A 23,930-nucleotide genomic window follows, 5' to 3' on the forward strand; every position below is an offset into this window, starting at 1 on the left:
AGGGTAGCAGCTATGGCCAGTGCACTCTGGCCATTTATATTTTAAATCTTCAAGGGATTTGCAGGTAATTATAAACAAACCTTTTTAAAAATCCATCATGCTGAAATTGAGTACAGAATCAAAGATCTTAACCCAGAAGCAACTACTTATTTAAAAGAGATTTTGCCTCCCCTGGCTTGGAATCAGTTGCCTCTGAACGAGAATCATTTCTCAGAAGGACGCAGCCCTGAACTGTATTCTGAAATAACACAGATAGTCACCACTGCCCCTGGCAAGCCACAAGGGGCTGGAAGAGAGTATTCATAATATGGGAGTCAAAATGGCTCTCAAATCTTAATTATAAAACACAGCTGGTTGCTAGAATACATAAAGAACACAAAAACTTCTAACTGCAAAATTTATTTCCTAAACGGGGCAGGGGAGCATGGTCCACCCATATGAAATTACTTCTAAATCCACCAAATGCACTGTGCTGCCTTTTCCAGCCAAACCTTTGCAAATGCTATTCTCACTGCTTTGTCCCAGTCCCTGAGATCTTGGTTTAGTCATCAGCTTTTCCAGAAGTCCCACTCTCCATAGGTGAGATGCCCCTCCTACGTGCACCACGAGCCTGGCTGGCATAGCACACACCACACACTGCCCTGTAATTGCCTGTTTAGTGCTTTCTTCCATGAGCATGAGCCCCCAGAGGGCAGAAGCTATACCCTCCTCAATGGCCTATGTATCCCCTAGTGCCCAAAGAGCGCCCAGATCATTACAGATGCTTGAGATGTGCGGTTGGGTGACTGGGTGGGAGAAAGAAAGGATGAAAGTCGTGCTGACCAGAGTAGGGAAATGGTGCTCCAGGCCTCAGATGCCACAGGGGCAGGGAGAGAAGAGAAAGGAAAAGTATAGTCAGAGCCCATGTTCTGTCACTAATCATCTTTGTGGCTCTAAACAAGTCATTTCACCTCTGTGTCCCGAGTGGGGAAAACGAAAACGTTGGAGTAAGAGGGTCCATCAAGTCTCCTCTGGGTACACTGTTCTCTCATATCTTTCTGTCTTCAGAGCTGTCCATGCTTCATCAGCACACCCAATTTAACATGTCTTTTAAAGTCAAGTAATATTGGGTGGCATTCAACAGCGCCAAGGGGTTGAAGGAAGCAGCTGGCTGAAGACAGTGCCTGAGGATGCTGAATGAATGCATGAACGAACAGGCTTTCCCGAACCTCTTTCACTGCTCTGTCAGGAGGGGAATTTTTTAGCTTTGATTCTTGGGATAATAAAATTTCATTTCTTCAATGCCATCTCTGAAAGAAAGCCAACTTCAAATACCGTGAAAGAAAAGCAGTATACACAAAGGAGGATGGTGAATTCACTGCCTTACAAAGAAACTTAAGTTTGCCAAGGAAGCCACAACCTCTCCTCAAGAGACACAAAGTGACCTCCTTCGAAATACCACTTTAATGGTGCAAAATGGACTTCTGGCCAATAGGATCAACTGGTGAAATCACCAAGCTGTTTTTCCCTGAGGCTATTACTAGCCTTGGGCAAATAATTCCAGCCAAGAGCAATCATTCCAGGCTTGGTGATTATTTGTCCTGTGGAAGTTAATTAGCACTAGAACGCTTGGCATCAACTTCATGTCATCATAAAGACAAAAGGTATTAACCCTTTGCGGTCGCATTAAATTTGGACATGGGTGTCGTACTCTTCGGAATTAAGAGCTTTCAGAGAAATTATGAACTGATACATGAATGAATAGAGTTAAGATTCGTACGGTTCCTTGCTGTGGTGGCTGAGAGCAGACATACGACCGGAATGGTAAAAAAGCTTTGGTGGCTGAGAGTAGACAAACGACTGCAAAGAGTTAAATGATGCCAGAGCAAAGACCCATTGGCTTAGACTGATGACATACTGCTACCTGAAATACGTATAGAGGACTTATTAGATAATATAGTAAGTGAGCTTTTAGATAGTATTTTCAGAGATACTATCTAAAGGCAGGGAGCAGAAAGAGCCGAGATGAGTGGGGCAGTCCATACATGGGAACAAAGGACTCCTTCAGACAAGGTTTCAGTCTGGATAATTATTTGCTTGGGGAGGGGGGGGTCTCTTGTACATTGTAGGCTGTTTAGCAGCGCCCCTGCAGTCTACCCACCGGGTGCTTGTAGCAATCCTCAGCTGTGACGATTAAAACTACAGACATTGTCCAATGTTCCTGGGAGGAGGTGGTGGGTTGTAAAGTGTCCCCTGGTGGAGGACCCACAGCTACCCTGCTTGTGCTCCAGCCCCCAGGTGCCGTTCCAGGTCCTGCCTTCAGGTGCAGAGGGAGCGGCCCCACCGAGTCAGACCCCAGGCGGCCAGCCCGCTGCACCGCGGAGCAGCTGCCCAGGCGAGGTGAGGAGTCTCCCGAATCGAAGCTCATCTGCTACTAGTGCAGAAAAGCTACTTAGATTTCTCAGCTCATCTTCTGAGGTCTCCATCCTTTAAGCCAACAATCAAAACAAGCCGAAACGGCTATGACGACAAAAATGGCGCAATCCTTTGAAAACAAGGCAGCAAACCAATCGAACGGCTTAGGAAAGTACAGGCCGCACGTCGTGGGGGGGAATAAACAAGCTGAAGGTCACCATGACCTTTATTTTTTCTAAATACGGCTCTACATATGTTCTTTAGGGTTCAGACCTGATGTACTTTATCAATTTAACTGCTTTCCTATTGTTTTTTATCACATTATTTAGCAAAGGCATCTCGGCTTGCTTGGTATTAAAAACAGGCAGCCTTTATATCAACCTCAGGTATGTTGCTCAAATTATAGTTTAGTTAATCCCTAAAAGCTAATGACCCCACTTGTCTCCTGAGGGAGGCAGGGTCATAAAGTACAAAAACACCGGAACAGTGCATGGTTCAGAAGAGCTCCATCCAGTCGTCCCTGCCTTGTGACTCTGGGCAAGTTCCTCTCTAAATCACAGCCTCCAATTTGAAAAACAGAAATCAGGATAGTACCTACGTGCCCCACAGTTTGTTATAAGGACCCATAGCCTACGGCTGCAAAGCCCTGAGCACAGAGTCTGGTACACAGTAGGGGCTCACTCAACAGTAGATAATCCTTTTGTTATAAAAATTATCATTTGCTCGTTCGTATTGGCCGTGCGTAATCTGCAATTTCCGTGCATCACTCTTAGAAGTGAGAACCGGAGGAGGAAGCATTCTCTTTGCAGAACAAGACAGTGTTCTCAATAAATGCTACATTGACTTTTTATTAAAAAGGAAAATGAAGGGAGAGTGGCCACTGCCCTCGCTCAAGGCTTCATCTCTTTTGACCTGCCCAGTGTAATGGAAAGGGGGCTGGTACAGATGTGGGTAGAGCAACAGTCATTTCCTCATCTGGGTTTTATTACTCATTGGATGGTTCCCTCTTGCAACCTACACAGAACATACTGTCCTGGGAACAAGAAGTCGATTTGACGTTTCACTGGGGCAAATGGCTCTTCTCCTAGCTAACAATATTCTTGGGCCAAAAGTGGATCTCAAAGTGATTTCCCTTCTTCCAAGTTCTCTTTCATTCAGAATTTGCTGATATAATTTATTCACCCAATGCAAATTGGTTGAGGACCATCACCTGCCAAGAATTTTGCAAGGAGCTGGAGGTATCTTGAGGATCACAGTTGGGGCACTCGAGGAACTTAGCCCTGGGAGGGAAGCCAACATTCGCAAAAGGGATGAATAATTTCAAACTGAGCCAGGAAGTGGTTCTCAAGAGTGTAAAGCCTCTCTCGGCCTGAAGTGTCCGCAAAGACTTCCCTGAATAAGTGGCACAAGAACTGAGTGGAAAGCTCAGGCCGGAAGCTTGGAACCACATTTCCCAGATTCTTTTTAGAAAGGGGCTGGTTAGATCCTGTGTTGTTTTTAATGTTTTTATTAATTTTAGAGAGGGAAAGGGAGAGGGAGAGGGAGAGAGAGATAGAAACATCAATGATGAGTCATTCACCGGTTGCTTCCTGCACATCCCCTCCTGGGGAATGAGGCCACCACCCGGGCATGTGCCCTGACTGGGAATGGAACCGTGACCTCCTGGTTCATAGGTCAACACTCAACCACAGACCCACGCAGACCAGGCTGTCCTGGTTCCTGATCATCCTCCTAATGTGGGGCTCTGGATATTCTTGCAATAAATTCCCTTTTGCTTCAGGGAGCCAGAATTAGCGTCTGCTGTTTGCATCCATCAGGTTGTTTGCTTCTGGTTACATGCCACATTGCTCTCCACCGCACTTACATTTAGGATTATGCATGGCTACCTCTCCAACCAGACTGTCAGCTTCTTGAGGACTGGACAATGTCTTCCTTCTCTTTGAACCTCCAGGATCCAGAGAAGTGACTGACTGACACATAGGAAACACTCAGCAAATGGGAAATGGATATGATATTGCACATGTTCAGAAAATTAGGATGTTTGCCAATAATAAATGAAAAAGCTCAACTGGATGTTTAAACACTGAGAAAGAGCTAGGCTAAGTCAAAAAGTCCTCCATACCTTACACATCGATTTCACACTAACGTGGAAATCTTTTATGTTCTGTAGTCATCTTCTCACATATTACTTTTTTTTAAAAATTCATAAAGAAACCCAGTATGCTAATAACTATGTTCCTATAGCATCCTTGCCTCTGAATTTACTGTCATTCAGAATTTCTACCACCACAATTCCAAATGAGTAGATAAAGCTCCTGAAATGGGCAGGTTCATAACACCACTCCCAGGAGCCAACTCCACTCACCTCTCCCTGCTTTTTCCAACCCTCAGAGTAATCCATGAAGCCCAGTAGACAGCTAGTGAACTTGGCTTCCAGAGAAATCACCATCTGTTTTTCTACCCCTAATAAATAAAGTGCCTCTGCTCCATAAATTCACAGTCCTTGTGGAACTGTGACCTAGAATGAAAATGGAGATAGAATTTTTGTCCAGTTTAATGGCTCTTTAAAAAATATCTTGGGTAGTAAGTTTATGCTGCAAGAATCTACGGGCCGCATAACAGAATTTTATCTGGTTCAAATAATACTACCATGTCCTAAAACCCTGGGCATTATACACTTTCCAAATGTACAATGTCGTCAAAGTTTTATGACATTTCCTACAAAAACGACTCAATAGTCAGGTAGCACTTCATCAGCTGCAGTTTGCATTCAGGTATCGGAACAGAATGCAGCAGGAAAACTGTGCCGCTCCCCTGACTTCAGTATCTCAGCCACAAGGGGATATTCCACTACAATTTTCATCCGTGAGCATTTCTGTCCCCTCATAAAAGAATTCCATATCTTGGATTACAGAGTAAAGCCAAAAATATGGTGGTAGGACCAAAAATCCATTCTCGATGACTTCTGTTTTCCTACAAAAGCTTAATTAGAGACATTCTGCCATGTGGGGAAGGGGACTCTCTATCTATCTTTTTTTTAAGCCTCACCAGAGGATGTTTTTTCCATTGCTTTTTTAGAGAGAGTGGAAGGGAGAGAGACAGAGATAGAAAGAGAGAAAGAGAGAGAGACATTGATGTGAGACACATCGATTGGTTGCCTCCCAAACGTGCCCCTTCCAGGGCCGAGGATTGAGCCTGCAACCAAGGTTCGTGCCCTTGGCTGGGATTGAACCTGGGACCCTTCAGTCCATGGGCTGATGCTCTAATCACTGAGCGAAACCAGCTAGGGCTCTGTATCTTTACTTCCTTCTTCCAGTAGCAAAATGGTTAGAGCATTGGGTCCTGTATGCTGCCCAAACATGTGACTTGTCCACGTGCTCATGCAGTACACAAGGCTTCTAAGACCCAGGGCTCTAAAGACAAAGCTGACAGATAGGAGGTGCAAGTCCAGCCTCACCGGATTCAACATGGCTATGAAAGGAGCATACCCAATTCTACTGGCATCGAAACACAGTACTGGTTGCCAAAGAGTCTATGAGAAAGAAATATTAAGTAATACTCCACCTCTGACGTTGACATGAGTTTATTAATCTTCCCTGCCAACCCACCCCAATTCAAAGCGTATGCTGTTCCAACCCAGGCCTGCCCTGAAACAGCCAATTATGCTGAATTTGGTCAAACCATTAAGGAGTATTCAGTCCCAAAGACAATGTTTCATAGGCCCAGTAGCTTCGATATCACTTCCCCATTCTGAGTTGGGTTCTGAACTGTGTGTATCACTTTGGGGATTGTTTCTCTCTCGCATCACAGGTATAGTACAACTCCTGCCCCTTCGCTATGTTGCCAGTCATTTTATTTCCTCCCCAAGTGTACTGGTAACCATTCAGTGAAAAACACTCGAAGCGGAACGACTTCTCCAAATATACGCGAGATATTTCCATGTTCATTATCTATATGGTTTAAATAAGTAGAATTGTGATCATGTTGCCCAAAGGAGCCATGGTATATAACTGGCTTTGTTCTAGAACTTTCAAACTGGCTCCCAAACCTTCGAGTCTGCCTATAAAGAAAAGTTTAAAATTTTACAAAATATGCACATCAGCAGATGTAGTCATTTATCACTTAGGCATGAAAAGTGCCTTCCCAAAATCTTTACTGAGATTATTTTTGCCACCTACTTCTCAAGCATGAGAGTGCTTATCTCACCTCCTGTTAAAACAAACAACTGTGATTGTTCATCCTGGATTCGCTCCCACACATGGTGTCATCTTCAGAAAACTACAGAAATGAGGCTTATTCTCTTAATTTGCAATAACCATTTTATTCTATTTTCCCAAAGACAATAAAACTTGTATCTAGATTGTATTACCTTGGGCAAGCCTACCCTAAGTCTCAGTATCCCTCAGTTTTTCAGGGTTAATAATTGTACCTGCCTCACAGGGTCATGGTCAAGACTAAGTGAATCATGCATGTGACACATAGCAGAGTGTACAGCATAAAGCATTCAACATAAGTGCAATAAATGTCAGTTTTGTCCGCATTCTCTGCTTGGTATTTTTAATGAAAAGACTTCTTTTGAATCCTCAGTACATGTTCCAAGAACTTTCATTTAAACTGTTTCTCTATTAGTCCTGCCTGCCCTAGACAGCCCCTTTGATTCAAGGGTCCTCGGTGGTCTCTTGCTGGCTCTCTCCTAGTTATCAGCATGGGTATGTTACAACTAGTTGGAACTTCCAAGGAGAGATCCAATGACCAGGGCCTCGTCTGCAAAGATCTTGTAGAAATGAATTAATAATATGATCCACCTGATCACCAACACCCTGAGAGTAAGGATGGAAGCCGCTGGGGATGGGGACAGCTTCGTGGGCATGCGACTTGTGAGGCCGCACAGGGCCCCACACTAAGTAGGGCCCCTTCCTTGGTTTAAGGATCTACTATTACCCCATCCAGAAATTCACAATAAAGTTTTAAAAGGGGGTGTCCCACATTTTCATTTTGCATGGGTCCCAAAAATCATGTAGCTGGCTGTGACTGGAGAGTTTTGATTAGAGAGGTGTGAAAGGTTTTATGTTAAAAGGATGGCTCTAGCTTCTGTTTTAAGAATGGGCTGTAGGAAAGGTAAGGGTATGTTACAAGTTTATACTTCCTAACATAAAATGCTTTAAAAATAATTTCTTCTTTTCGACATGCTCAAAAATGTCTCTGAGGTGACAAAGCGCGGATGAGGCCAGCTCCCAGCCGGAAGGGCTCTGCCAGCTACTCACCTTCTTCTGAAGAACATTGATTTTTCTTTCCTTCACTTCTAACATATCCTTCATGTCTCGGATCTCTCCCGCCAGTGTCCCCTTCTCTTCCGTAAGGTCCTGCAGCTGTTTGGTTTTTTTATTGAGGAAAGATTCTTTCTCTTCCAGACGTAATCTCAGTGCATCTACCTGAAATCAGGAAGAAGAAAGAAGGCGCTGGTTTGATACCCAGGTCACCAGTGGCCATCAGTCAAGCCCCAGGAGGGGGAGAGGGGGCCGCAGGAGGCCTCCTGAGCACAGAGTGATCGCACCACTGCTCAGGGGCACCTGGGCGCCACGCATCTGAACAGCCTGCCTCTACCTTAAAGTCCCACTGCGGGTGTATCTGAACAGTGATTCATTTTTTCATGTAGGTTTTTTATGAAACGGTGGTGTGTCTACGCTGGGAAACGAGAGCACCGATCCTCGTGCCTCCGATGCCAAGGGAGGCACCACGCTCGCTCCGCAGCATCCTCCAGGAACACAGAGAACACGGTGAGCCAGCCACAGGCACCTGGAAGGAAAGGTTGACATGGAGAGAGACACTCCTAAGCTAGAGAAAGACCTGTTGCCAAGGGGAAGACAGTGCTGCTAGAGCAAGAACATGTGGAAATGATGCCCACTCGCCAGCGTTATTAAAGGCTGCTTTCCCAAGAACAAGGTAAACAAAGACAAGGCATACGAAAAATGCCTATTTCTACCTTAACCCCAAAATTAGATTGTACAATTCCTGCTTTTCAAATGTCAGCAATAAAATGAGGACACGTAAGCTCTATTTTTTTTTTTCCAAAGACCACATGTAAAAGGAATTACATGGGTGACGTGGGGCTGGGGCGATGGAAGACCAATCCTCAGCCTCCATCCCAGGAATTCGATAGGTGGCGGCGACATTGATAATCAGGAAGCAACGATACGAACATCTTATTTAGAGATAGAATCAAAATAACCAGGCAAAAAGAGGGCACGGTTTGTCTCTGGGAAGGAGAAATGGGACAGAGATAACAGGGGCTGCTGCAACTCACAGCAAAGTGCGCTCATTATACTAAGAGCAAGTAAAAGTTAATGAAAAGGGTGGGGGGAGAAAGAAATTATAAAGAAGGAAGCAGGAATGCCACAATAAATGGATACGCAAGTACTATGAGGGCACAGAGGCAGAGGCTTAGCCTGGAGCAGCGAGAAGAGAGCATGAGGCCCTAGGCTGGGTTCTCTGCGCTCCAGCTGAGGCTCAGGATGAGCAGCTCACTTCCCCGCCCAGGCTTTGGGCCCCAGCCTCAGTTTCTTCCATCGTAAAACGAAGAGGGTGGGACAGAGGGCCTGAGGTTTTATGGTTTTAAAGACAGGAATCAGTCATAGGTAGACTACACAGTGCAGAGGATAATATGAGAGATACTACAGTTATTGGGGATGAATCTCCTTCTCTTACAAAGCTGTGTTTCTAAAGGTGAGAGGTGCTGAGGAGGTGGGTGAGTAGAGTTTTCCCCGTTTCTGTCCCCGAGAGGAAGATGAAGCTGGGAGGTCCCAGCAAGGGAAGGGGTGACAGCAAGTGCTTGAAGCCCAGGTGGCCGAATGACCCTGGCTGCATTACGGGAGAGGGTGGGCACCCGTGCCTGCAGACGGTGGGGCCTGCAGACTCTAAACATCTGCTGCCTGGGCCTCTTCTCGCATAGTGACTGTGGAGATGGAGGCGCTGGGAAGGCGGAGGGGATGCTTGTGCCTGGGGATCTTCCCTCCCCTAAATGAAAATTGATTCCAGTTGCACTAAAGTTTAAACATAGAGATTCTCAAGTGGCCTATCTTTGTTTAGTTATCTCCATCTACCAATCTGGAACCCCATCAATACTTGTCTTTGGATTGTCATCGTATCAGGGAAAAAAGAACTATCTTTGTTTATACACAAAGAATGGCATTTGTGGGTTCCTTGTACATGGGCAGGACATGCTGAGCACTCCAAATTAGAGAAGTGATTACAAAGGGTTCCACTCGAGTGTGAAGATTTGCACATAAGCTGACCAGGACTCTGTGAACCTGAGAGGAAATTGTGGTCCCTTTAGCCCCACATTCCCGCTATCAAAGATGGATGGTCTCTATCTGAACTAAAAGAAATATCCAGTATCCAAAACTGTGATATAAATAAACTATATTATGGGAGGTAGTGAGTGGTGCTAAAGAGGGTTTAGAAAACAAGATGGTATTGATGAAGAATAGAGTTAATATTTGCAGTGCCTTCTAGCCATGCTCGATCTATCAGGGCCCAGCTGCATCTCCCTGAGCCCAGAGAGATAAAAAGCAACCCCAGCTGTAAGAATACTTCCCCAGGAATAAAACAGAGCAAGGATGGCCGTGATCAACACCTACTCGTAACACCCAAATTCTACATGGCAGGAGGAGTCTGTGCCAGCTGAGGTCTTCTGCTTAGGAGTTTCTTTTCCATGCGCCCACAAGCATGTACTTAGCTTCAAAGAAATCTGAGCCGTGCCCTTCAATCACCTTCCCTCTATCTTTACAGCTTTGCACGGTCTCCTACAATCAAGAAGCAAAGCTTAAGGGCCTTTTTTTTTAAAAAAAAAAAAAAGACAAAACTTTGACCTGAACTGCATCCAATTCTCAACCAACATTAGCCCAGTTTGCAGTAAGCAAGTATGACATCATTTCTAAAGTCAAATTTTAACTTCCAGATGGTGCAAAACCACAAGCAGGCGCACAGGCCTTCTGATGCACAGAAGTTTAAACGCAGGGAAGATCAAGCAAGAAAGGACAGAGTCTATTAAAAATTAGAATGTGTAGTTTCAAACTGGGTGTCAATGGATAGGATTAAAGTTCCCCTCACTAATATTTGGACTTCACTCAACAGTGTATATCAGTCAAAAGAGAATCAGAAAAGCCTTGAAGTTTAGACTATAGTCCAACATCAGGTAGAGACATAAAAGTTAAAATGTTTGAGAATATGAAATACTTTTCTTTGCCTCTTCACTCAACACCAAATAATTTTAAGGGCCCTTGACTCTCTCTCTTAAACTTTGGCAGTTGACTCAATAATAAAACTTGGCAAAGCAAAAAGCACCATCATTTCCCAGAAAAACAAAAGAAAATTAGAACTATATGATATAGTCGGTGCATAAAGACCCATAGGTTGAGTTTCCAACTTTTACATATGACTCAACCACATGGGAATTAGTCACCTAATGTTAAAATTAGGACAATCCTTTCATTTTAGGAGAATTACTCATTTCCTTCTGATTAGGGTATGTGTGTATTTTTGTGTGCATGTGTGTGTGTGTGTGTGTGTGTTTAAGAGCATCTAACACATGAAAATTTAACCTTTTATCTGGCAGTATAAAGCACGAAACATTTGTTACCACTTCAGTTCCAGGTAATAACTTGAAAGAAAAGGACCATGGCAATGAAATTGGCAAAAATTGCCAAAATCGGAGTTAAACATTATTAATCTTCATGTCAGCACCCAGGAATTATAACCAGCTCCAATGCTGAGGTATGTTTGTAGAAGTCCTATACATCAGCCCCCCGACCTTGCTGCCATATTTTACACGGGCTTCAGAAGCGCCTTTAATGTTGTGACAAAACACTAAGTGCTACTCGATGTGCCATAAATAAGTTTCTGAAATCAAACGGTTCATTTCAATGTTAAAATGACTACAGCAACACTTGAGAAAGAAAAGAAACGCTTGAGAGAGAAAAAGGGGCCACTTGAAATTTTTCGCAGATTAAATACTACTTACTTGACAACGCCTGGGGAATTGAACAAACATGGTATCGCAAAGAACAACGTTAAAGGCAAATGAAACTGGAGCGCTCACCAAAGCTCCCAGTATGGTTTTATTTCACATTCAAAGCTCTCCGTGTTTGTTTTTCCTAGTAGGAGACTTGGGTTCAGGGTATATTTGAATTTGATTTCACTTGCAGTCGCTCAAACGGGAGACGGTTTCAGAGCTGGGAGTACACGCTCCGTGTACACAGCCGCCCAAGTCACACAGGCGAAAAATCCCCTGAACTGTAACACTTGCTGCGGTGGCAACCAGGCCTTCTCCGCATACGCAAGTCTCCTTTCCCTCCTGGACGCGGGGAAGATCTCCCTTGAAGGAAGAGGGGGCCATCTGTTTTATTCATGAAATATACACAGAAGCGACATGTGTCACTTCTCCACGCCACTCCCCTCCCCGCTCTTCCCCTTCCTCGGAGATCTTGGGGCTACATTTTCATGATGGTGGAGCTATAAGATGGCAGAACCTCCGTAAAGCTGGATCCTCAAGGGGTCACAAGAAGTAGCATCCCCTACCTCCCGCCCGCCCTCCGATCCCCAACTCCTGACCTGGGTTGGACTTGCAGTATGATGTATTAAGCTACTCAGAACTTTAATTATAATAATGTCCCCTGTTTTTGCTAAGATGTTGGCACCTTAAAACTGGATTCATTTTTCTTTGAGATTACCACAAACCTGAAAGAAATGGGGCCATTGTACCTCCCTCTACTCCTTCTATGTGTAGGATCTCAATGCCTCTTTTCTCCTATATTTTCACCCCAAATCCAAAGAGCGGAAATGGCATGGAGCCAAGGGTAGAGCTAACAGGAACAGGTAGCAGAACCCTGGGGAACGGACTCAGAGGTTAAAGATGAAGACCTTGGGGAGAAGAGGGAAAGAGACCGAGGAGGAAGAGTCCACTGAAACTCATCGGCTTAACCTGCAGCTTGTGTGGGCAAGTGGCTCACGTGGACAGCTCTGTTTTGCAAAAGGCTGTGCATTGCAAATCCATGTGTTCAAGTAACTCATGGCAATGACCATGGACTTACCACAGGCCTTCCAAATGTTGGGAACAAAACTAAGGTGTTATAAGCGAAATGAGGATCATAACAATACCTCCTTCATCAAGTTATTTTGGGGATTAAATTGAATAACATGTAATGCACTTAACACAGTGCCTGGCACCCAGAAACACTCAATAAATTTTTGCTATTGTTATTATATTTTATTATTCCACTTTCCACAGCCTCCACGCCAGTGATTTATATACTGTAGGAATGCAATAAAGGCTGCTAATCAACAGCCCTCAGGAAAAGTGGAGAACCAGCAAATAAGGTTTTGTGCTCTAACATGTAGCAGGGTGTTATACTGTCTGTCATTTGCTTTAAATTATTTCAGCATACCCTATATGATATGTATGTCTGTGTGGAGTGGTGTCTGGGTGGGTGGGTGCATTTCCCAACAGGGGATAAGTCCTCCAGGGCAGTTAATTAGCTTATGAAAGACTTTAATTAAAAGCTGACATGCCAGAGTCAGCTACCAAAAGTGCCTCGATATGCTTTATATTGATGAACACCTGAAATTTGGTCAATTAACGTAATTGATGTGAGGAGTGATTTTTCCTTGGTGCAGCGAGTGGTGTTTGAGATGTGTGGCTTGCTTAGAAATGTTGCACAGGAGCTCCCACTCTTCCAGGAACCAGATTTCAGATGGTGTGTCCAATGGAAATATGATGTGAGCCACATCCGCAATTTTAAATTTTCTAAAGGCCATGTTAGAAAAGTTAAAACAAGGTGAAATTAATTTTAATAATATATTTAATTTAAACTACTATATCCAATAGGTTAAGATGTAATGAACATGAAAAAATTAATGACATATTTAATTTTGTATTGTCTTCAAAATCCAGCATTTATTTTACACTTTCAGCTATCTCAATTAGAACTAATCACAGTTCAGATACTCAACGGCCACATGTGGCTCATGGCTTCCATGTTAGACAGTGCAGGTCCATTGCTAGAAAGCTCAAAAGTTTGAATCCTTAGATTTCTATCTCCTCTGCATATAAATGCTCAACATTATCTGAGCCCTGCCACAGGAAATGTCATTACACTGGCCTAATGTGAACCTTGTGTGGCCTCAAAAGGACAGAGAGCTGGAGCTTCAAGGACCACAGCTGAACAACTGTGGTGTAATACTTGGAGGTGAGGTCATGGGGCAGGAGTCCCATAGCCTCCCCCTCTCTAACCATCACAGGCTACTGATCTCTACCAAAGAAAACCATATAAGTGTCAATGACCTAATTAGCTTGATGATTCAGCTAGCATGGTCTTTCTGGAAAGAATAATTCAGGACAATCATTGCTTTCTAAAAGTTCTTTCACACTAATCTCTAATTACAGCAAAAGTTGCCTTTCAGGGGAAAAAAAAATGTCCTTCAGTAGCCATACCACCAAAAACTGCTATATAGATGAGGGTGTTTCCATCCTTTATCTTATGCTTGGGTTATGTCCTGTTCTTTGGCATCTGCAGCTGTTTTGATTTCAGATTTCTCTTTTCTGTAGGTATTCTTATCTCCAGTAACTAGAATTATTTACTTATTCATTCAACAAATACAAAGAATTGATTTTGTGTCAGGCATTGTTCCAGGTTAGAGATACAGCCTTTTAACAGGACCGTCAGGTCTATGATTTATTGAACCTCACATTTGTGAAGTTGAGGGTGGTGTACAGCAAATTATTATTATGTCAGTATCTTTGCTAAACAAGATTTTTAGGATAAGATGGAAGTAATACAAATATGAAATCTAAGAACTTAGGTAAAATCCTTGTAAAAATCTGGACAAAAGGCTAATTTGTGGATATCTGTGCTTATTAGTGAAAACGTATATGTATATGTTTGTGTGCATATAAAATAATAAAACTCACGACTTAACAAATATCTATCAGCTATTATAAATTTAACCTGGGCCAAGACTTTGGTATCCAACAAAATGTTTTATGTAACTGATGGGTGCTCTTTACTGTGTGATCTTGGAATAGTAAATGTCTTTATTGATCTTTATAAGTGTGCTTTATACCTGCTCCACTGCATTCAATATAATTTTGGATTTTAATACCGTTGGGTCTTTAAAAAGAGCCTTGTAATACTAATAAGTATAAATACATGATGTATTTTCTCTTTTAAAAAATTATTTTCTAGTGACGCCCATTTAAAAGGCTTAGAAAAAAGTGAATAGTAGAAATGAGCACCCATGCCAAACACCAAATTTTAGGTCTGTGGCAAGAAACATAGAAATGAGTATAGAATATCTCATCGAACCAGAAAGCAAGGAGATATTAAGGACCAAGTCTTAGTGGCCAAGGACCAGAGAATTTGGTGCTGTTCTATGAACACGGGGGGCAGGAAACAGGCTGGGACAGGCAGTGAGCTACTACAGCCAACCAAAGGGGAGGCCACAACTAGGGTGCAGGTGGCGCAGAGGGAGAACATGGCTATGTCTGAGACACATCTTGAGGTACAGTCAGGAGGCAGGTGGCAGGACAGAGAGTTTGTATGTACGGGGGTAACAGGACGGGAGGAATCAAAGGTGACTCCTGGGTTACTGGCTGCAGCAGCTCCACAGGTAGGGGCATTATTGCCTGTGCTGGGGAAGAGCAGGGCGACTCAGACTTGGTGGCAGGAAATCAAGAGTTCAGTGTCAGGTACATACAGTTTGAGATGCTGGGAAACATCCAAAGGGTAAACTGCTACGTGACTTGGAATCTCCTGAGACAACAGAACCTGGGCTAGAGACTAACCTACGTGTGAATGAGCAGTCCTGTAATCATATCAGGACATCTCCACATTTACAGACTGATTCCCACGCAGATGCAGCCGTCTGAGATCAAGTTAACAAACGCTTGTAAGCAGAGGAAATCTATGAGAGTTGAATATGAAGAGAAATCCCTTTCCTAAAAGGGTCCCTGATTTTCAGTCTTTAGTTATAAGGTCTCTCCCCTCACAGACCTGAGAAACAAGAGGGCTGGTGAGTTCAATCACTCCCTTAAGCTCTTCAAGGCAGCTAGTGAATGTCAGCTATGTGTTTACCCTCCTGGGGATCGGGGCAGTCAGGATAGCGATACTGACTGGGGAGAAATAGGACTATGTGATCCCACCTCTGGGCATTGGCTTTCATCTAGCAACCAAAAGCTTATACATTTGACCAGGGGAAAAACCTAAATTATATTTTTAATATATAAAATTTAGATAGCACAAATAGAAACAATAATGCCTGTATTATAGAGTGATTCCTAATTTACAATATACCTTTCTGTTAAATTATAAATCTGTTCTCTTAAACAATTTCAATTCAAAAAGTAAGTCACGGATATTTAGTATTGTATAGCCACACGCTGTGCTTATAAAAGTTACGTTACAATCACCAGCTTGTTAATAACACAGTTGAGATTTTCAGGTTGTAAAGATTCATTTTGTCTTACCTACCTGTCAAAAAACTATACCCATGTCCCACATGCCACCTACTTGAAGAAAACAATGCTGGGTTAAGAGTGCTTCATATCACCTACATGGAAGAATTCATATCATATGTGGGTTAATAATCCAGCCAACTTTATAAAGCCTGTTTTCATACTTAAGTTTTTGGCTACTTCTTACACTAAAATTAGGTGGTTTTAAGTGACTAGTCCAAAGTTCAAAATTTAATGTTCAGTTCAGTTCCAGCAAATTTCTGAAAACACATGGGAATTGTAACTCATGTGTTAATACTTAAAGTTTTTGTTAATAAAACTTCCAACACTAACCTTACCTCATTGAACTTACCTCACTGGTTTTTATGCTTACTATAAAACTATAGCTGTCATAATATTTTTGAGTTACTACAAAAGGAAGTAAGCCATTCCAAAGTCAATGTTATTTTGCAACATGATGATAGTTATAAATTCAAAATACTTAAAACCAATTTGCAAAGCTATCAATCTTAGTACCTCCTAACATTGAAAAGCCCATCTTCAAGACATTTACTATTACCAAAAAAAAACAAGTTTAAGAAAACACTATGTATCATTCATATTGCACTTTCACTTCAAGTAAGTACATTAAGTTTAAACATGAAAACTCATTTTAACATAAAAGTTTAAAATATTGGTCCTGGTTAGATATGAACTTTTTAAACTATCACTGAGGGCCAAAGGGCTTAAATCACTGATAATTTAGTACCCAGATTAAGTAATAATCTTGTGATCTCAAGGTCAGTGTTTTTAGTAAATCCAAATAAGTGACCTCTATCCAGGTATGCTTGACATATGTGTAAATGACTAACAAGTTAGGAACTCTAGTCATTTTATTTAAAAGAGAATTAAACCCATATTTTAAAGTCATGTCTCTCAAATCAGGGCCGGTACTCCTGGAGGATAGGGGCCAGTGTTCAAGGATCTTGTCTGCTACAAGCACTGTGTTATGTTGTCTTTACTGTTTGAGGATGACCCCAAAATTAAAATGAACTTATCCTGGATGATGTAAATAACTCCTTAGAACCAAAGGTTGTTAAGAGATTTCAATATCCACCTTTGTGTTTGCACTTATGATTCCTTTCGGGTGAAATGGGGAAAGCACAGAAGGACTTTTTATTTCTCAGATATATTCCCTCCAAATATTGGCCATGGGACATCATGGTGACCATGCAAACCAGGGGTTCAACAGCACCGTGGAAACCGCAGTCAGTGAGGAGACCAGGTTACCACACAGCACTGTGCAGGCCTCCTGAACAGGGCCTGAGCGCAGCAGTTGGCACCATAGTCATATCAAGCGTAAATTTACATTCAGCAAACACAGTCCTTTTCCATATAAAGTTAATATCACTAATTTAAATTTTATAGGCTTTGACATTATATTTTCATTTAGTGTGTAATTTTTATTTGGTTTCATGGTTCTGTAAGAGCTATAAGCATGCCTCGTCTTATCTTTGTACCTAATTAAGTAACGCAAGTAGCAATTATTACATAAAGCAATACTGGGCGTCTACAATGTTCTTTTTATTTTTTTCTTCTAAAAGGAATTTCTTCCCAAGTGTGAGACATACTGCCCTAAAATAACCAGTATTTGTTTTTTGAAATCCTCCTTAGTGTTGTGCAAAAGTGAAATGAGAGGGTGAAGGTGTGTCCCGTGATCAAGCCGACTTGGGAAATGCAGTTTGCTCTCCTGATTTACGGTAGACATTAACCTACTAAAGCAAAGATCTTACTCAACTTGATTCAACTCACCTTTTCCCACATCTATTTAACCACAGACTCCACATTTTTAAGAACACATAATAATATCCTTCAGAGGTTCTTATGAAAGATCGTTCTCAAGTATCTTTTAGTCATCAGATGTGTAAGGCATAGCGGAGAGATGGAATGTTTGAGCACGGCGCGATGCGGACACACCACCGGCTTCGACTCAGAAGTCCTTGGCTCAAAGTAAACTACATCTATGCAAGCTGTCCTCTGTGGCCAACAGCGTGGTAGGCGTTGTGCCAGTGTGTCTTGTGAATTTCTCAGGGCCACCAGTGAGGTAGGTATTGTTTACAAGTAAAAACATTAAAGCTCTGAGGGTTTACCGGGCTAATGTGGTAGACTGTGCTAAAGCTACATCTTCTATCTAGTTCAAGATCCACTCCACCAGCCTACATCCCAGGTCACTCGTGACTCTGTCGATACCTAGGGTTGAGACCTTAGGGGAAGTCACTTGCTTCATAGGAACTCAGCTATCTCCTCTATAAACCAACAAAATTTTGTTCATCAACCTCTAAAGTCATCACCTACTCCAAACTTTCATGATGTCAGGAGGTCAGTGATCCAGATATTAAACCATATTTTTAAAGCTTTGATAATTAAAACAGTTTGGTATCAATGCAGAAAGAAAAAGACAGTGGAGTCCAAAATAGATTCACATACTTATGGAAATTTAGTGTGTGATAAAAATGGCATTTAGATTCAGTAGAGAAAATATGAATTATTCAATTAATAATGGCTGAACACTGACTACCCATTTAGAAAATAATAAAAGTAAAACCTTACTTAATTCCTTATGACAAAAGTAAGTTCCTTATAAAGAAATGTAAAAAAAGTTAAACCTAATTGTAAAAGAAAATAGGGAGTCCTTTTTATTTTTGAAACACAGAATCCTTCCTGACCAAGAGAAATGGCTTGGAAACCATAAAGGAAAAGAGAGACAAATAAAATTAAATATAAATTGAAATAATCTTCATGAAAAAAAGACAAAAGCAAATTGCAGAAAATTTTTGCAAAAGCCAAATGTAAAATGTAATGTATGTTCCACTATGTATAATATGTTTCTAATTGGGAATAAGAAAAGAACTATTGGCCTGTGTGTGCAAAGAATATTTCTGGAAAAACACAACAAATAGGCAAGTAAATGAGTTTATTAAATGCCCACTACATGCTCAGTTGATAAGTGATAAAAACAAGAATTAAATTAACACTCTTGAGTCAATTTCCACTTGTAAGCTACCTAAGGCATCACAACAACTGCTATGGGAAGCCAAGAGCAAGATAAATCCAGTCAGACCCAGCGTTCCCAGAAAATGAATTGATTACCTGCCATACTGTTTTCCACACTGACTGCCCCAGTCTGCATTCTCACCAATTAGTGCTCCCTTTCTCCACATGCTCACCAGCACTTGTTTGTTGATTTACTGACAGTAACCATTCTGATAGCTGTGAGGTGATAAGTCATTGTGGTTTTGATTTGCATCTCCCTGATGATTAGTGACGTTGAGCATTCTTCCGTAAGTCTATTGGCCATCTGAATGTCCTCTTTGGAGAAGTGTCTGTCCAGGTCTTTTGCCCATTTTTTGATTGGATTGTCTTCCTGGTGTTGAGTTGTATGATTTCTTTATATGTTTTGCAGATTAACCCATTATCAAGTAACTAAACGGCAAATATGTGCTCCCATACAGTGGGTTCCGTTTTCACTTTGTTGATGGTTTCTTTTGCTGTGTAGAAGCTTTTTAGTTTGATGTAGTCCCATTTCTTTATTTTTCCCTGTGTTTCCCTTGCCTTCAGAGACATATCGGCAAAAATATTGCTTTGAGAGCTGTCTGAGATTTTACTGCCTATGTTTTCTTCTAGGATTTTATCCATTTTGAGTTTCTTCTTCTGTATGGTGTAATTTGGTGGTCTAGTTGCATTTTTTTCATGTACCTGTCAATTTTCCCAGCACCATTTATTGAATAGACTGTTATTACTCCATTGTAGGCTGTTGCCTCCTTTGTCACATATTAACTGACCATAAAGGAAGGGGTTGATTTCTAAGCTCTCTGTTCCGTTCCATTGATCTATATGTCTATTTTTACCCCCATTGTATGCTCTTGCCTCCTTTGTCAAATATTAATTGCCCATAAAAGTGTGAGTTTATTTCTGGGCTCTCTATTCTGTTCCACTGATATGTATGCCTGTTCTTATGCCAGTACCACGCTGTTTAGACTACTATGGCCTTGTAGTATAGTTTGATATCAGGGAGTGTGATAGCTCCAATTTTGTTCTTCATTCTCCAGATTGCTGAGGCTATTTGGGATCTCTTTTGGTTCCATATAAATTTCTGGAATATTTGTTCTACATCTGTGAAATATGCCATTGGTATTTCAATAGGAATTGCATTGAATCTATAGATTGCTCTGGGTAGTATAGACATTCTAATGATGTTAATTCTTCCAATCCATGAACATAGTATATGCTTCCACCTGTTTGCATCTTCCTCTATTTAATTATTCAGTGCCTTATAGCTTTCCAAGTACAGGTCTTTTACCTCCTTGGTTAAGTTTATTCCTAGGTATCATTATTTTTGTTGCAATCAGAAATGGGATTGTTTTTTCAGTTTCTCTTTCTGAGAATTTATTATTGGTGTATAAAAGTGCCACCAACTTCCAGATATTAATTTTGTATCCTGCTGCTTTGCCAGATATAAAATTATTTTGCAAATTTATTAGATCTAGTAGTTTTTTGTGGAATCTTTTGGGTGTTCTATGATCAATATCATGTCATCTGCGAATAATGACAGCTTTACTTCCTCCTTTCCTATTTGGATGCCTTATGTCTCTTCTTGTCTGATGTCAGTCATTACTTTGTCTCCTTCTCTCCTGACGTTATTTAATTGGGTCCTCTCTCTGTTTGTTGATGAGTCTGGCTAATGGTTCATCAATCTTGTTTAACTTTTCAAAGAATCAACTCTTGGTTTCATTGATCTTTTGTATCGTTTTTTTAGACTCTATGTCATTTATTTCCTCTGTGATCTTTATTATATCCTTACTTCTGCTTATTCTGGGCTTTTCTTGTTTTTATTTTTCTAGTTCTTTTACGTGTTAGGTTAGATTATTGATTTGAGATTTTTCGTGCTTCTTGAGGCATACCTGTAATGCTATGAACATCCCTCTCAGGCCTGCTGTCACTATGTCCCATAGATTCTATGTTGTGTGTTCATCTTCATTTATTTCCAGGTAATATCTGATTTCTTCCTTGATTTCCTTGGTTACCCGTTCATTGTTTTTGTAACATCCTGTTTAGCCTCCATATCATTGAATGCTATTGAGGTTTTTTTAATTGTTGTTTATTTCTATTTCTAGTTTCAGGCCTTTGTGATCCAAGAAGATGCTTGACATGATTTCAATCTTCCTGAATTTGTTAAGACTTATTTTCTGTCCTAACATATGAGCTGTCTTTGAGAATGTTCCTTGTGCACTTGAGAAGAATGCAGATTCTGCTGCTTTAGGGTGAAATGTTGTGTAAATATCAATTAAATCCATCTGATCTAGTGTGTTGTTTAAGGTCGCTGTTTCCTTGTTGATTATTTTGTCTAGATCTATCCAGTGATGTAGTGGGGTGCTAAAGTCTCCTACTATGAATGTATTGCTGTTGATCTCTCCCTTAAAGTCCACCAAGAGTTTCTCTAATATATTTAGGTGCTCCTATATCAGGTGCATATATGTTTGCAAGGGTTATGTCTTCTTGTTAGATAAATCCCTTTAGTATTACATAGTGACCTTCTTTGTCTCTTTTATGGCCTTTGTTTTGAAGTCTATTTTGTCAGATATGAGCACTCCTACCCCAGCTCTTTTTTTCATTTCCACTTGCAGCATGGAATATTTTTTTCCATCCATACACTTTCAGTCTTTGTGAATCTTTTGTTCTGAGATGGGTCTCTTGTAGACGGCATATGAATGGGTCATGTTCTCTTATCCATTCACCTATGCTATGTCTTTTGATTGGAGCATTTAATACATTTACATAAAGGTTATTGATCGGTACTTATTTATTGCCTTTTCTTTTTAAAATATTTTTTATTGATCTTCAGAGACTAAAGGAGGGGGTGAGAGAGAGGGAGAAACATTTATCTGAGAGCAGAACATCGATCAGCTACCTCCTGTGTGCCCTCCACCAGGAATTGAGCATACTACCCAGGCATGTTCCCTGACTGGGATGGAACCAGCAACCTTACAGTGCACACACAGAATGACACCCAACCGAGCCACACCGGCCAGGGCTGCCATTTGTTTTCTTTATACCTATGTTCCTCTCCCTATATATTTTTTTTCTTCTTCAAGAGTCCTTTAAATATTTCTTGCAATGACGTTTTGGTGGTAATGAACTCCACTGGTCTTTTGATTGTCTCGGAAATTCTTTATTTCACCTCAAGTTTGAATGATAGCCTTGCTAGCTAGAGCAGTCTTGGTTTCAGGTCCTTGCTTTTCAATACTTTGAATACTTCATGCCAATCCCTTCTGGTATGAGGTGTTTCTGTTGAAAAATCAACTTACAGCATTATGGGAACTCCTTTGTAGGTAACCAACGATTTTTCTCTTGCTGCCTTTGAAATTATCTCTTTGTCTTTAAACTCTGCCTTTTTAATTATGATGTGTCTTGGTGTGGATCTCTTAGGGTTCGTCTTGATTGTGACTCTCTATGCTTCCAGAACTTGTATAACTTTTTCCTTTACCAGGGTAGGGAGAGCAGGATTTCAGAGGGTCGGGTGAGTGGGACTCTACAGAGTGGGGCAAACTGCATCTTAGAGGGGGGGTAATTGCCTTTCCCCAGGCTGCTGATGCTGGGAGGAGCTTGCGCCTCTCAGGAAAAACGGCTGCTGTGGTATGGGGGCCGGAGGGGGGATGACCAACCACAGGAATCCTGGCAGCCACTCTCCCAACTCTCTCTCCAATGCCTCCCACCCCAGACTCTTCTCAGGCAACTACAGTCTGCACCAGCCTCCCTCCACCGAAGCTCAGGGTAAGTGGCTGTGAAAGAAAATCCTGTGCTCTGGCCCTTTAAAAAAAAAAGTGGCTTTGGCTCTGTCAGGCTCTGTCTCTCCGGGGCAGACAGAAGCCCCACTGCCTTTCACTGCTGGATGCGACACGGGTGGCTGATCCCGGCTCTGGCCCTCTGGGCTGGGAAGCCCAGCCTCTGGTCCAGGCCTCACTCCTCTCAGGGGGAATACCCACCCCCTTCGGCAGAGATATCCCTCTGCAACCTCGGCCTGCCACCCGTGGGAGTGGAAGTGGAGCCAAGCCCTCTCATGACCCCGCCCATCCTACCAGTCTGGAAGTGGTTTTTGCATTTCCTTGTTTAAAAGTCTCCTCTTCAGCTAGTCTTCAGTTGGTAATTCAGAATGAATGTTTCCCAATTTAGTTTTATTTCCAGTTTGGTTCTGGGAGGAGGTGCAAGAAAGATCCACCTACTCTGCCACCATCTTGATACTCTCCTTAATAACACTGTCTTTTCGCGAGCTTTATTGTAATAATACAGTATATAATACATGTAACATACAAAATATGTGTTAACTGGTTGTTTGTTATTGGTAAGGCTTCTGATTAATAGTAGGCTACTAAGTTAAGTTTTTGAGCCCAGCCGGGCGTGGCTCAGTGGTTGAGCATCAACCTAGGATCCAGGCGATCGGGGTTCGATTCCCGGTCAGGGCACATGCCTGGGTTGCGGGCTAGGCAGCTGATCAATGACTCTCTCATCATTGATGTTTCTATCTCTCTCTCTCGCTCTCCTTTCCTTTCTCTGAAATCAATAAAGATTTTTTTTTTTTTTTAAAGTTTTTGAGGAGCCAAAAGCTACACGCAGATTTTCAACTTCACAGGGAGTCAGTGCCCCTCATGGAGTCAACCATCTGTAATATGTGACCGCAAATATTAGCTCTATTCTCCATCCATGTCTAAAATCCCCTGAACAAAAAGTTATTAACGAGAACATCCTGCAGAATTCTGCCTCCAGGTATGTACCATTCCCTCTCTATAGTCTTACACTGTGATGTTTCAAAATCTTTGGCCAAGTATTTACTAATCAAATGGTTTTTACAGATTTGATTTTAAAAACAATGAAAAATACTCCTCCTCCTATCCTAAGATATTCAGAAACATCTTTTACACATACAAGTAGCTGAAGGAAAGAAAGGTTTGCTACTGAAGTTCCACTGTAACACATCCCACTAGCGTTTGTGTTG

At 41.7% G+C, this 23,930-nt stretch overlaps 1 protein-coding gene across 1 annotated transcript in view; it reads right to left on the bottom strand.

The window, feature by feature from the left end:
* ERC2 (ELKS/RAB6-interacting/CAST family member 2) overlaps nt 1-23,930 on the bottom strand; it is a 612,577-nt gene that overhangs the window by 310,006 nt on the left and 278,641 nt on the right. The window contains exon 7 of the mRNA XM_087825036.1: nt 7,659-7,826. Coding sequence (XP_087681162.1) covers nt 7,659-7,826 — 168 coding nt within the window. The remainder of the gene's footprint in view (nt 1-7,658; nt 7,827-23,930) is intronic.

This window comes from Miniopterus natalensis, chromosome 15 (assembly GCF_054644295.1).
Source record: "Miniopterus natalensis isolate mMinNat1 chromosome 15, mMinNat1.hap1, whole genome shotgun sequence".
Classification (NCBI taxonomy): Eukaryota; Metazoa; Chordata; class Mammalia; order Chiroptera; family Miniopteridae; genus Miniopterus; species Miniopterus natalensis.